Raw genomic sequence first — 16204 nt, 5'->3', positions numbered from 1 at the left:
GGGGCCAGCCCCATGGCCGAATGGTTAAGTTCATGCACTCTACTTAGGCAGCCTGGGGTTTCACTGATTCGGATCCTGGCTGTGGACATGGCACCACTCATCAGGACATGCTGAGGTGGCTTCTCACATAGCACAGCCAGAGGCACTCACAGCTAGAATATACAACTACGTACTGGGGGGCTTTGGGGAGAGAAAGAAGAAGAAAAAAAGAAGATTGGCAATAGATGTTATCTCAGGTGCCAATCTTTAAAAAGACAAAACTCTGATCTTTGAAAGACACTATCTAGAGAATAAACAGAACAGCCCTGGACTGAGAGAAAATATTTGTAAAAGACATATCTGATAAAGGGCTATTATCCAAAATATACAAAGAACTCTTAAAATTTAACAATAAGTAAAGAAAACCTGTTTTAAAAATGAACCAAAGATTTTAACAGCCACCTCACCAAAGAAAATATACTGATGGCAAATAAGCATAAAAGATGCTCCACATTTTATGTTGTCAGGGAAATGCAAACCAAACCAACAATGAGATACCACTACACACCTGTTAGATTGGCCCAAATTTGAAACACTCACAACATCAAATGCTGTGGAGGGTGTAGAAACCAGGAACTTTAAATCATTGCTGATGGGAATGCAAAATAGCATAGCCACTATAAGAGAAAGTTTGGAGGTTTCTTTTGTATGTATTTATGTTTTTATATGTTTGTGTGTGTGTGTGGTATATATTATAGATATGTGTATGTATATGTATCTTTTATTTTTTGACATGCAATAAGCTATTCATATTCAATGTATATGACTTGATGACTTGATGAGTATGGAGTTAAGTATACACATGTAAAACCATTACCACAATCTATGCCATAAACATATCCATAACCTACAAAAGTTTCATCCCACTCTCTTTTTATATTATCATTTTTTGTGTGATAAGAGCACTTAACATAAGATCTACCCTCTTAGCGAATTTGTAAGTATACAATACAATATGGTTACAAAACTAAATATATTCTTATCATACAATCCAGTAATTGCACTGCAGCATATTTACCCAAAGGAGTTGAAAACTTCTCTCCATGCAAAAATCTGCACATTGATGTTTATAGCAGCTTTATTCATAATTGCCAAAATTTAGAATCAACCGAGATGTCTTTCAGTAGGTGAATGGATAAATAAACTGTGGTACATATAGACAATGGGATATTATTCAGCACTAAAAATAAATGAGCTATCAAGCCATGAAAAGACATGGAGGAAGCTTAAGCGCATATTACTGAATGAAAGGAGCCCTTCTGAAAAGGATACATACTCTTGTGATTCCCACTGTATGACATTCTTGAAAAGGAAAAAATTTGGAGACAGTAAAAATGAACTGATTTCCAGAGGTAACAGGAAGGGTGGGATGAATCAGCAGAGCACAGAGGATTTTTAGGGCAGTGAAATTACTCTGTATGATATCGTAATGGTGGATATATGTCATTATGCATTTTTAAAAACCCGTAGAATGTACACCCACCAAGAGTGAACCCTGATGTAAACTATGGGCTTTAGCTGATAATGATTGTCAATGTAGATTCATCTCTTGTAACAAATGCACTACTCTGGTGAGGGATGTTGATAGTAGGGGAAGCTACGCATGTGCAGGTGCAGGGAGTATATGGGAAATCTCTGTACTTACTGATCCATTTTTTTTGTGAACCTAAAACTGCTCTAAAAAAATAAAATTTATTAAAAATGTCTGGAAAGTTAAAATTTAAGCTGAGACTGGATAATTTGAAGGAGGCAGCAAGGTGAAGTTCTAGGAGAATTTTGTTATAGGCAGAGGGAATAAGTGGGAAGCCTTGAAACCGTAATGATCTGTGTAATTAAATATAGGAAGAAATCCAATGTGACAAGAGCATGGTAGACAATTTTGGTACCAGATGAGGGCAGAGAAGTAGTCAGCAGCCAGATCATTAAAGGCCTTATAAACCAGAGCAAATGAAAAGTTTACGCTAAATGTGACATCAATACACTAGAAGGTTTAGAGTAATGAGGAGCATGATGATTTCTGTGTTGAGAATGGGATGTGAGGGGGGATGAGAGGGGAAGTGGGGGTCTTCACTTGCATTTAGGAGGTTTTTGGGGTTTACAAGTGCGACATCATGGTTGACTGGGGTGTCAAGAATTCTCTTTGGGGCATGTTAATTTTGAGATGTCGAAGAGAGTCAATGCTTTAGTTTGATATTTGGATATCTGAATTTGGAGCTGACTGGAGAAGCAGTACTGGGTTTAAAATGTAAGATTCAACAGGATAAGAATGGTATATAAAGCCGTGGGAATGGATGGAACAACTCAGAGGAACAAATTAGCAAGGTAGGGCTGCCCGGAAGACCATGAGTTACAATAGCCATTGAGTCTTGAGTAGTTGATGTAGGGCGACAGAGACCAACGTTTAAAGAACAGGTAAAAGAATTATACCTCACTGTTTCTAGAAAGCTAGCTCTCGAGAGCATGTGAAATAGGAGTCCCTTCCTTTAATATCTAGAAGCTTCATCTTGCATCCAGAGTTTATACTGGGAAGGATAAAGGGGAGAGAAAATCACTTAGCAAGTTCTGCAACAATGTTGAGTTTATCTGAGAGGGAATATTTTAAATCAGAAAAGATTTAATTGCTGTTAATTGGGAAGTCCAAGGGTTTTGCATTTTGCTTTATATAGTTTTTTGTTTTTCTTCACATCAATAGGACTTATGGGTCACAAAGGAGTTTAATATAGTTATAAATATATAAAGTTGTTTCCATATCTGAATAACATCATGCAGATATTTTCACTCTTAGTCTTAAATTCTCATTAATTTGGTTTTGTATGCATATTTAGCAATTTATCAGGAATATCTTTAATATGCCTCATTTAAGTTTACTCACATTGGTAATTTGGACAATTTTGATTTTCATCCTTCCCGTTTTTTTTTGTTTTTTGGTGAGGAAGATGCTCCCTGAGCTAACACCAGTTGGGAATCTTCCTCTTTCTTTTTTTTTCCCTTGAGGAAGATTAGCCATAAGCTAAGATCTGTGCCAAACTTTCCTTTATTTTGTACGTGGGATGCCTCCACAGCATGGCTGATGAGTAGAATAGGTCCACACCTGGGATCCGCATGTGCAAACCCATGCTGCTGAAGTGGAACTTTAATGACTAGGCCACAGGGCCAGCCCCCTCCTCCTTCCTTAAATGGAGAGAAGTTGTCCACTATTTTCTGTTTAAAAAAAATACTCTCAATAAGTGATTGTTAAAGTTGTCATATATCATAAGCCAGTCTCTTCTCCCTCACAATAAATAACTGTACTTCCCCTAGCCTTTTCACTGACACTTTTTAAATCTTCATTCATGTGGTGTTCCCACTAAATACTTCAAATATTTCTTATAATGAGAAAACTCATACTTGATAAATTCTAGTAAGATTCTAATCAGCAGATTACAGAGATTTTATAAGAATGTTACATATCAATTCAGACCTTACATTGATTCAGTTATTGTTTGTTGCTATTTGGCTTGAAATAAAACAAAACTAACTTACCAATTGTGTTTATCTGAGCTTGAAAGTGAAACAATCAACATCCATCCACCTGGTTGTGGCTGTTTAAACTTCATAGACAGTGGTATACGTTCACAAGGAAGTAAGGATATTTTTTTTTTTGAAGAATGCTACCTTTAATTTGCATTTGTATTTATTTGAAAGTAGACTTTCTGAAATTTGTTTAACTTCTCTTCATGACTCCTCTGGTTCTTGATTTAAATCTGTAGATGCAGCTTCAGAGTGTTTGAATCTATGGATTCAACCCACACGTCCTTGGAATTTTTTGAAGACTGTTGTTTTGGGGATTTTGTATCCACAGATCCAGCATCATTAATTTCTGTATTCTTATTTAAATATTCTTCTTTAATCTTTCTAGGGATCTTTCACTGAATCCTTTATATCTCCAAATTTAGCACAAATATCATCCAAGTCCTTCCACAAATTGTCTCTTAATTTTTCTTAATACGTGTCATACATTTTTAATGAAGCTTCTGAGTCTTTCTTTGTAGTCTTCTTTGCTCCATTTTAAAATTATTTGATTAATTCTTTGAACTGCCCTTTACACTCATAGATTCAGTTTCAGAATATTAAAACTGTTTTATCAAATATGCTTTTGTATTATTATTCAAGGCCTACTTGCCCTTCTTTGCCTCCTTCTTTGCCTCCTTCTTTGCCTCCTTCTTTGCATCTTTCTTTGCATCCTTCTTTGCATCCTTCTTTGCATCAGCAGATTCTGTGGCAGTATCTTTTGAGACATCTTCCTTTGATTTGCTATCTGCCTTAGCGGCCTTCTTGTCGTCTTTCTTATCCTTTTTATCCCCCTTCTCCTTTGCATTTTTCTTGTCCTTTGCTTCATCACCCTTCTCACCGGCTTTCTTTTTGTCTTTTTTCTCATCCTTATCCTTCTTTGCATCTGTTTTATCACCTTCAGATTCTGGAGATGACCCCTTTCCCTTCTTTGACCCTTTATCTTTTTTGGAATCTTTCTTTTCATCCTTTTTTTCAGCTTCAGATTCTGTAGGTGACCCCTTACCCTTCTTTGCATCTTTATCTTTTTTGGCATCTTTCTTTGCATCCTTTTTCTCATCCTCAGATTCTGTAGCTGACTCTTTGCCCTTCTTTGTACCTTTATCTTTTTTGGAATCTTTCTTTGCATCTTTTTTCTCATCCTCAGATTCTGTAGCTGACTCTTTGCCCTTCTTTGCACCTTTATCTTTTTTGGAATCTTTCTTTGCATATTTTTTCTCATCCTCAGATTCTGTAGATGACTCTTTGCCCTTCTTTGTACCTTTATCTTTTTTGGCATCTTTCTTTTCATCTTTTTTCTCATCCTCAGATTCTGTAGCTGACTCTTTGCCCTTCTTTGAACTTTTACCTTTTTTGGCATCTGGTTTTTCAATGTCTTTTTCACCTTTAGTTCCTGTTTCTATACCCTTGTCTTTCTTTGAATCTTTCTTTTTTACCTCCTGTAAAGCTGTAGATTCTGCTTCTGAATCTGATTTGTCCTTCTTTTCTGCCTTGTCTTCTCTATCTTTCTTATCTATTGCTGTAGATAAGGGCGTCCCTACACCAGCTGCTTCAGCATCTTTCTTTGGCAGACCAGCTGACTTAGATGAAGGCTGAGTCCTGACAGCTAAATAAGCAGATGGTTGTTCGGAAATTGTCATTAAAGAACGGTGCATCCATAATGGTCGTCTATGAACTCCTCTTAATTTGCCTGCATCATATTCCTGGAATATTGGTTAAAATAATGATGAACAACTTGGGTGTGATTTACACAGCCTTTCTTAGCAGCTATCAAATACATTTTAACTTCAACCATGAAAAGATCTTAGATATTGATAAAGAGTGGATAAATTGTAGATTTCATAGTTTATTTTGCTTTTTCAATTTTATTGTTTTGGGACTAATGGATAGCTATGCCTAATTTGCCGCATAATTTCAATTTAGAGGATATTCATATTTCCTTGAGATTTTATGCTAAAATTAGTAGAGACCTCCACTAACTAATGACATATCAGAACCTCTCTTCAGAATCAGGAGAGGTTTTTCTTTTGGACTCTGTGTTCTTGAGAATTCTTGGGATGTCTTGCCCACCTTCCATTCCTATGTTAACTCAGAAACTAATTATTCTCTAATATCTAATAGTTTAATGTTCACGTATATCCTGGTCTCTATTGCCACATTCAACGTTCCTGGAATTTAGAATGCTACCTGTGGTTAAAAATAAAACCCTAAGGACTGGCCTGGTGGTGTAGTGGTTAAGTTCATGTGCTTAGCTTCAGTGGCCCAGGGATCACTGGTTTGGATCCCAGGCACAGACCCAGACATTGCTCATCAAGCCATGCTATGACAGCATCCCACATACAAAATAGAGGAAGATTGGCACAGATGTCAGTTCAGGGCCAATCTCCCTCACATATACACAAAGTAAAATAAAAGCCTGAAACTCCTCCTGTTTGACAAGACACAAATTGAGTATTATCAGATAGGAAATTGTAATAATGAAAGCTGTAACATTCAGTGCACATTAGTTTGTGCAGAATGGTGCATTTTGTTTGCAATGTCTAACCAAATATTTGCAAAAACTTAATTGCAAAAATAGCAAATTTTGGAAAGAATGTTAGCAAAACATGGAAAAATATTTTGAGTAAAGAAAAGAAAGGAAAAGAACATGAGAAGACAGAAAAAACCTGGATCACTGGTGATTGGATACATTTTCCATAAAGTGAACAAGAGTTGAGGGCACATTTATCTTGTGAAAACTTTTTCTGAACATTTTCATATCCCACAATGGCTCCAGAAACATTGGAAGATATTTATCTTCCAATATTCAGAATCCTAGATTCTATGTTACAGGAAATGTTACTGAAACTGTATCAGGCTATAATGTAACTCCCTAATTCTCATTAGGGCGTTTCTCCACCTGGGGAAAATTTTGTGAATGTTCATACTAACTGTAGCATTAGGATCTCCAGATTTTCCTGCTCCGTGGATATATATTTTTTATAATGTGAGGTTTATGAACAAATAGTTAATATGAAATAGGAGGGTAATTTTTATACCATGAAATGCAAATAAAATAGATTTACTTTTTTCAAGTAGTAGAATTTGAATTGCTCTTAACTGTGCTATCCAATTTGGTATTTAAGTCACATCTGTATTGAAATGAAATGTAAAATTTAGTTCCTAAGTTACACTAGCCTGATTTCCAGTGTTTAAGAGCAACATTGGAGAGCTACGATATAAAATATTTGCATCATCATAGAAATATCATTGGTCAGCATTGATCTGTAACCTACATATGATTTCACAAGTTTATTACTAGTAAAATTATATGATCTTTTCAATACTCACAGGAATTTTATTTTCTCGTATTTGGGAAGGCATTGATCTCCTTTTTTTTCCTGGCCGTGGTGGTTTGGGAAATGCCAGAGTAAAGTATTGCTGATTCCATGATTTTCTGTTTAATTCACTGACTGAGATAAGAAAATATTAAACATAATTTTTAGAGTAAATAAGATTTCATCAGAATTAAAATTGTCAAGCTAATACATTTCATGTAATGAACAAATGATTCAAATCATGACTTCATTTATTTGGTAATATTTGAAAATATCTGCTATTGATAGGAGAAAATAAAAATTGATTTTTGACCAGCTTTACAGATAACTGTATAAAATAGTCACTGTGAAACTCATATTCTGTAATATAAATGGAAAAAAACAATTTTTCTGCTTCCTTTTCATCTTTCTATCTCTTCCAGTCTAGATTTTTGCTTTGTACTCCTTTGGTTAGATTACAATTCTATTGAGAACAGAAAATATAATTACTACTTCTGTAACCCCCAAAGTGCTTAGGGAAGTACCTGTTATAAAACATTTAGTAAACGTATGATTGAATCTAAATGTTGATGCTTAAGATCCTCTTAGTTGGTAATCATTTTCCAAGCTACAAGAGTAAATGTTATACCCCTAAGAACTGCATTGTCATAGGTGGCATATTAATGAAGAAAATTGACAGATAAAGGGTACCTACAGAATTGTGACTGGGATGATAAATTTACCTGGAAACTATAATAGAAATGGTTATAGTCATTTAGGTTACCAATGAGACCAGTGAGAGAGATGTCTTCACTGTGTTTAAGTATGTGCAATAATACTGTGTGTAAGAGAAAATAGACTTGTCCTGTGACTCTCCCAAAGACAGAATCAGGATCAATGAGAAAATATACAGAATGAGAGGCATATTTAGGTTCAATATGTGAGGGATAATCACTTGATATACGAAGTCCTTCAAAATCTGATTGACTGGCCTTGTCAAGTAATGAATTTTTTGGCCAGTTATAAGCCTGATAAAATCTATCAGGAATGTAGTAGAAGACATTCCTGACATGGGTGAGAAGTTGTTTAGCCAATTTCTACATTGTCTTTCAACAGAATGATCTGATTATATGATTTCTAATCTGCAAATATGTCCACCTTTTTGTTGCTGAGTATTTGCTTAATCTTCTTTGGATTTAAAAACAAAATATCTTTAGAAGGTGTTCATTGAGCCCATGTGAAAGGTGCCTTGGAAAATAAAAAGTTGATTTTTATTTTACTCCATGACAGGTATTGCTTTATCACTTTGAATGGAGGATAATGATAACTTATCCCTAAAATTAGTCATATATTTAAAAATAAAATTGAATTCTTCTTACCTGGAATGTAATTACCAGAGGTCCCAAAGCTTGCTTTCTGGCTATTAAAATAAGAGGGAAAATTTTTAATTAATTTATACAAAATCACTCAATCTCATTATTATGTATAACTGCTTGCCACCACCAGCAGAGAAATATTTTTCATTCTCAGATCTCTATTATTATGTAAGATTAATTTATTCCAGAAAAATAGAGATGAGCCAATGTGTGTTTTTAGCACAAACTTCAACAAAACTAAAAACAAGGTGGATAAAACCAGTTAAAAAAAAGCCTCACCAACTATCATATCTGAAATGTAGACTTTATTTTTCATCATAAAAATGTGATTGAATTCTTTTTCCCCATCTCACACTCCAAATTCTCTTTAAATTGAATTTTAGATAAGACATTCCTTTAAAAACAGTATAGTTAGGTAAAATCAGATCTTCAAAATAATTAAACAAATCCAAATCATTCAATGGCATATGAGTGTGTCTAGGAATGTATGTGTCAGTGTGCACCACCACTATTGATACAGGGTTTGAGTTTTTTCGTTCTCCAGGAAAATCTGAGAAATAAAAATATGTTGCAATGTATTTTCAATTTATAAGTTTCCATTAGTTTTAGTAATATATGAACATGTTTATTTCCATAAATTGGAATTTTATAATCTAACTTTTACTTATTTGTATTGGAGACAATTATTAAGATCTGCTAGAAAAATATTCTACATCATCCTGTTATATTACAGAAATAAAGCCATTGTTGATCATGAGTGAGTTTTGGGCTTAAACACATACAAACATGCTCTCATACAGTTTTACTTATTTTGACAATACATAAATATTAAGAAATAAAGTACATTAACAAAAAAGTATCTTGAGTGGCATCAGCATCACAGCAGAGTGAACTCTCCTGGGAATATCTCCTTTCCATGATACAACAAAAAAGACATTCATACTCCAACAGAGTATACTCGCAAAACACAAAAGATGTCTGAGACCCACACAGACATATGTTGGAGAACAGAGAGGCTGGCGCCCCCATAGCAGGAGGTGGAATGGGATAAGAGAAAACGTTGCTGTCTCCCCAAAAGACTGTAACCTGGGACTGCACGTGGCCTCTGAGAGGGAAGGGATACTTGTTCACGGGAACATCAAAGTTCCCTGAGGTCCCTCGTAGCCTAAGGGAAAGACCCCTACCAAGTTGGAAGCTATGGTGGAGGTGATATCATCAAGCCAACACCCCAGGACAGCAGATAGGAAGAGCAGAGCCAGTAAGGCACAAAAGCACTCAGAAGAAAGTGCCCCGCCCCACCTGCCCAGCTCTGGCTCCAGTGCCTGGGATCGTGGAGAACACAGAGAGCTCAGAATACGCAGCTCTTGGACCTGACAAGGAAGCCCCTGTCAGGTTTTCAGAGGATTTCTCTGCAGAAACCTTACAGCCTAGGAGACTGGAATGGCATACTCAAATCTTTGAAGGACAAAAATTTTCAGTCAAGAATACTCTATCCAGTGAAAATATTCTTCAGATGAGGTGGAGAAATAAAAACTTTCTCAGATAAAGAAAAGCTAAGGGAATTCATTGCCACAAGACACCCTCTACAAGGAATCCTCAAGAAGGCCCTAATACCTGAAAAAAAAGGGGGGGATATAGGGGTTGCAAACCACAGAGTAAGGAGATAAATAGGTAGACAAAATCAGAAAATTCTAGCTTCACATCAGAACAGGTTAGGAAATACTCAAGTATAACATTAAAGATGGAAAGAGAAGGAAAACACCAAAAAGAAAGATAATCTTGAAATTTTAACCACAAACTCACAACACAAGATTAAATAAGATGTGACAGAAACAACATAGGAGGGGAGGAGGAAGGGACTGAATTGGTTTAATCTAAGGAAATAAGAGGCCATCAGAAAATGGACTATCTTATCTATGAGATTATCCATAAAAACCTCATGGTAACCACTAAACAAAAAAGCATAACAGAGACACAAATAAGTAAGGAGGAAACAAAGAAACACAACATAAAAACCTACATAACTCAATTGGTAGGCTTAAACACACAGGATGAAAAACAAAGGAAATGCAGGAGAACTAGAAAACAAGTGATAAAATGGCAACATTAAGCCCTCATATATCAATAAACACCTTAAATATAAATGGATTTAACTCTCCAATCAAAAGTCACAAACTGGCAGGATGGATTAAAGAACAAGACCCAACAATATGCTGCCTCCAGGAAACATACCTCAGCCACAAAGACAAACACAGACTCAGAGTGAAGGGATGGAAGACAATACTCTAAGCTAATAGTGAATGTAATAAAACAGGAGTCACCATACTTATAACAGGCAAAGTAGACTTCAAGGCAAAACTGGTAAAGGGAGAGAAAGAGAAGCAGTCTATAATGATAAAAGAGACACTCTATCAAGAAGACATAACACTTATAAATATATATGCACCCAACACAGGAGCACCAAAGTATGTAAAGCAACTATTAACAAAACTAAAGGGAGATATCAACAACAATACAAAAATAGTTGGGGACCTCAACAGTCCACTAAAACCAATGGATAGATCACGAGACAGAAAGTCAACAAGGAAATTGTAGAATTAAATAAAAAACTAGACCAGATGGACTTAGTAGATATATATAGAGAACACTCCATCCAAAAAAATAGCAGGTTATACATTCTTCTCAAGTGCACATGGAACATTCTCAAGGATAGACCATATTTTGGGGAACAAAGCAAGCCTCAACAAATTCAAGAGGATTGAAATAATATCAAGCATGTTTTCTGACCATAATGCTATGAAACTAGAAATTTACTACTAGAAAAAAGCTTGGAGGGAGGCAAAAATGTGGACATTAAACAACATGCTGCTGAACAACCAGTGTATCATTGAAGAAATTAAAGGAGAAATCAAATATTATCTGAATACAAATGAAGATGAAAACACACCATACCAACTCATTTGGGAGGCAGCAAAAGCTGTCCTAAGAGGGAAATTAATCACAATACAGGCTGACCTCAATAAACAAGAAAAATCTCAGATAAGTAGTCTCAAACTACACCTAACAGAATTAGAAAAAGAATAAACAAAGCCCAAAGTCAGTAGGAGAGAAATAACAAAAATTAGAGGTGAAATAAATGAAACTGAAACAAAAAAGACAGTAGAAAGGATCAATAAAACAAAGAGCTGATTCGTTGAAAAATTAAACAAAATTGACAAACTCTTAGCCAGGCTCACTAAGGAAAAAAAGAGAGAAGACTCAAATAAATAACATTAGACATGAAAGAGGAGAAATCACAATGGATATCACAGAAATACAAAAGATTGTAAGATAATACTATGAAAAACTATATGCCAAAAAATTGGACAACCTAGAAGAAATGGATAAATTCTTTAGACTCTTAACACATCCCAAAACTAAATCAGGAAGAAATACAGAATCTGAATAGACCAATCACAAGTAGAGAAATTGAAACAGTAATAAAAATGTTCCCCCAAAATAAAAGTCCAGGCCCAGACAGCTTCTCTGGAGAATTCTACCAAACATTCAAGGAAGATTTAATACCTATCCTTCTCAAACTATTCCAGAAAATCAAGGAAGATGGAGTACTTCCTAACACATTCTATGAAGCCAACATCATCCTGATCCCAAAACCAGACAAGGACAACACAAAGGAGGAAAACTAAAGGCCAATATCACTGATGAACATAGATGCAAAAATCCTCAAAAATTTTACCAAACCAAATACAGCAATACATGAAAAAGATCATACACCATGATCAAGTGGGATTTATACCAGGGACACAGGGATGGTTCAACATCTGCAAGTCAATCACGTGATACACCACATTAACAGAATAAGAAATCAAAACCACATCATCCTCTCAATAGACACAGAGAAAGCATTCGATAAGATCCAACATCCATTTATGATAAAAACTCTCAATCAAATGGGTATAGAAGGAACATACCTCAACATAATAAGGCCATATATGACAACCCACAGCCAAAATCATACTCGATGGGCAAAAGCTGAAAGCCATCCTTCTGAGAACAGGAACAAGACAAGTGTGTCCACTCTCACTACTCTTATTCAACATAGTACTGGAGGTTTTGGCCAGAGCAATCATGCAGGAGAAAGAAATAAAAGGAATTCAAATAGGCAATGAAGAAGTGAAACTCTCACTGTTTGCAGACGACATGATCTTATAAATAGAAAACCACGAAGAATCCATTGGAAAATGATTATAAATAATCAATAACTACAGCAAAGTTGCAGGGTTATAAAATAAACTTACATAAATCAGTAGCATTTCTATACTCTAATAACATACTAACAAAAAGAGAATTGAAGAACACAATCCCATTCACAATTGCAACAAAAAGAATAAAATATCTTGGGATAAATTTAACCCAGGAAGTGAAAGACCTAGACAATGAAAACTACAAGACTTTCCTGAAAGAAGTTGATGATGACATAAAGAGGTGGAAAGACGTTCCAGGCACATCGATTAGAAGAATATAGTTAAAATTACCATACTGCCTAAAGCAACCTACAGACTCAACACAATCCCCATCCAAATCCCAATGACATTCTTCACAGAAGTACAACAAAGAATCCTGAAATTCATATGGGCAACAAAAGACCCCAAATTGCTAAAGCAATCCTGAGAAAAAAGAACAAATCTGAAGGCATCACTACAAAGCCATAGTAATCAAAACAGCATGGTACAGGTACAAAAATAGGCACACAAATCAATGGAACAGAACTGAAAGCCCAGAAATAAAACTGCACATCTACAAAAGCTAATCTTTGGTAAAGCTGCCAAGAACATACAGTGCAGAAAAGATAAGCTCTTCAATAACCAGTGTTGGGAAATCTGGACAATCACATGTAAAAGAATGAAAGCAGACTATATTCTCAAGCCAAACATAAAAATAAACCCAAAACGGATCAAAGGCTTGAAGATAAGTCCTGAAACCATAAAACTCCTGGAAGCTAATATAGGTAGTGCACTCTGCAACATTGAACTTAAAAGGATCTTTTCGAATATCATGTCTTCTCAGACAAGGGAAACAGAAGAAAAAGTAAACCAGTGGGACTTCATCAGACTAAAGAGATTATGCAAGGCAAAAGAAACTAGGATGAAAATCAAAAGACAACCCACCAAATGGGAAAAAATATTTACAAATCATATATCCCACAAGAGGTTAATCTCCATAATATATAAGGAACTCACACAACTGAACAACACAAAAGCAAAGAGCCCAATCAGAAAATGGGTAGAGGATATGAACAGACATTTTTCCAAAGAAGATATACAGATGGCCAATAAACACATGAAAAGAGGTTCAACATCACTAATCATAAGGGAAATGCAAATCAAACCTACACTAAGATAGTACCTGACACCTGTTAAAATGGCTATAATCAACTAAGACTAAAAATAACAAATGTTGGAGAGGATGTGGAGAGAAGGGTACACTCATACACTGCTGGTGGGAATGCAAACTAGTGCAGCCACTATAGAAAACAGTATGGAGATTCCTCAAAAAACTGACACTAGAGATACCATATGTCCCAGCTATCTCACTACTGCATATCTACCCAAACAACTTGAAATCAGCCATCTAAAGTGACAGATGTACCACTACGTTCACTGCAGCACTATTCACAATAGCCAAAACATGGCAACAACCCAAGTGCCCATCAAACAATGATTGGATGAAGATCATGTGGTATATATTTACAATGGAATACTGCTCAGCCATAAAAAAGACAAAATCATCCCCTTTGCAACAACATAGATAGACTTGGAGGGTATTATGCTAAGCAAAATAAGCCACTTGAGAAAGACTAACACCATACGATTTCACTCATATGTGGAATATAAACAAACACATGGACAAAGAAAATGGTTCAGTGGTTACCAGGGGAAGGGGAGTGGAAGATGGGCACAACGGATGAAGGGGAGCACTTTTATGGTGAGGGACAAGCAATAATGTACAACTGAAATTCCACAGTCATGTAAACTATTATGAACTCAGTAAAAAAAATGTATCATAAATTGGTGTAGCCACTATGGAAATCAATATGGAGATTCCTAATAAAGTTAGAATACCACACGATCCAGCTATTCCACTTCTGGGTATTTATCCATAGAAAACGGAAACACTAACTTGGAAAGATCCTTCCACCCCTATATTCATTGCTGCATTGTTCACAATAGCCAAGACTTGAAAGCAATCTAAGTGCCCACTGACACAGGATGGATAAAGAAGATGTGGTATATAAGTACAATGGCAAATGGCAAACTACTCAGCCAAAAGATGAAATCTTGCCATTTGTGACAACATGGATGGACCATGAGGGTATTATGCTAAGTGAAATAAGTCAGACAGAGAAAGACAATTACCATATGACTTCACTCATATGTGGAAGATAAAGAAACACATTGATATGGAGAAGAGATTGGTAGCTGCTAAAGGGGAAGGGATGGTAGGAGGGCAAAAGAGGTAAAGGGACATGTGTATAATGATGGATGGCAACTAGACCTTTGGTATTGAAGACAATGCAGTCTATACAGAAGTTGAAATATGAAGTACACTTGAAATTTATATAACATTATAAACGAATGTGACCTCAATTTAAAAAAAAAATCTTGATTCCTTCATTAAAGATCTGGTCCCCAGCATAAGACCTGCCACATTTCTATTACTTTATAAAAATTTGAATGAACTAATTGAATACAATTTAGGATGTATTAACCAATACATTATCTGGTCTACTGTTTTCTTCACTGACGACATGCATTAAAATTACTTGCCTCGCTATATCTGAATCTCTAGGTTTGGATCTACCCAAAGTACATTTATACAATGATGAAGAAATTTTGATTTTCAGCATGGTTATGAACTTCTCTATTCTAAGTGCTATGAAAGAGGAGATATTTCAGGTTCATGAAACAATATTATTAAATTTGAGATTTAAAAAGTGGTACGTAGATGTGGTCCATTAATTCTTTGTGTAATCTCTGGGGAATATCCTATGATCGCCAAGCAATTGAGTTAGAAATAAATAAGAAAATTATATAGAAAATACACAAATAGTTGAAAAATAAACAGCTCCTTCTAAATACCCAAACATCTCTTTACACTAAAGAGAATAAATGTAAAGCTAACTAGAGCATTTTAATTATTTGAAGACATAAAATTTGAGAAAACAACTTACAATCTTGGTGTAGCCATTTCCCCCCCTTGTGATTTGCCAGAACTTAAGCACTGTAAGTTCAAATAGTGATGTCGAGTGTGACATCATAAAGAAACCAAGAGCACTGGGAGTTAAAGGGGGAAAACCAGAGGGGCCATTTGTACTTGTGTTTTAAAATATTCTCTAATATTCAGTCTAAGATTTGGTTTGCTTTCACTCATTATTACTGACTAAATACAATTAGTAGTTTTAAAATAAACTGGTTGATTTTACATCTTGATCAAGTACTTGTTTCATTTTTTCATGTAGCTTTAGTTTATTGACTGATAGAAGTATGAATATACACATTTATCTGTTAAGAACTATTGTAATCCTAACTTCCCTAACATTTATGTATATTTTGTTAAACGCTTTGCATGACTTTACACTGCCCTCTCCGTCTTAACCTTATGTGTTGCTCACAGAAACAAATATTTTTTTTCACAGTTGAGTTTTTATTGCTTGTCACTTTGATTCATCTTGTCCCCTCCCCCCTCCTTTTCACCCCAATTGTAATAATCGTAATAATCAAAAGTTGTTTCTATTTCATGGGAAAAACATATATTAAGAAAATAATTCGGGGCTGGCCCCATGGCCGAGTGGTTAAGTTCGCGTGCTCCGCTGCAGGCGGCCCAGTGTTTCGTTGGTTCGAATCCTGGGCGCGGACATGGCACTGCTCATCAGACCACCCTGAG

At 35.5% G+C, this 16204-nt stretch overlaps 1 protein-coding gene across 1 annotated transcript; it reads right to left on the bottom strand.

The window, feature by feature from the left end:
• Positions 1-4193: 4193 nt before the first annotated feature.
• Positions 4194-15508, bottom strand: CYLC2 (cylicin 2). The gene is made up of 4 exons (XM_046673433.1): positions 15492-15508; positions 8264-8304; positions 6919-7040; positions 4194-5291 (listed from the first exon to the last, which is right to left on the bottom strand). Exons 1-4 carry the CDS (start codon positions 15506-15508, stop codon positions 4194-4196), a joined length of 1278 nt encoding a protein of 425 aa, XP_046529389.1.
• Positions 15509-16204: the final 696 nt, after the last annotated feature.

Source organism: Equus quagga, chromosome 1, assembly GCF_021613505.1.
Source record: "Equus quagga isolate Etosha38 chromosome 1, UCLA_HA_Equagga_1.0, whole genome shotgun sequence".
Lineage (NCBI taxonomy): Eukaryota > Metazoa > Chordata > Mammalia > Perissodactyla > Equidae > Equus > Equus quagga.
This window is presented reverse-complemented; position numbering and strand designations above follow the sequence as displayed.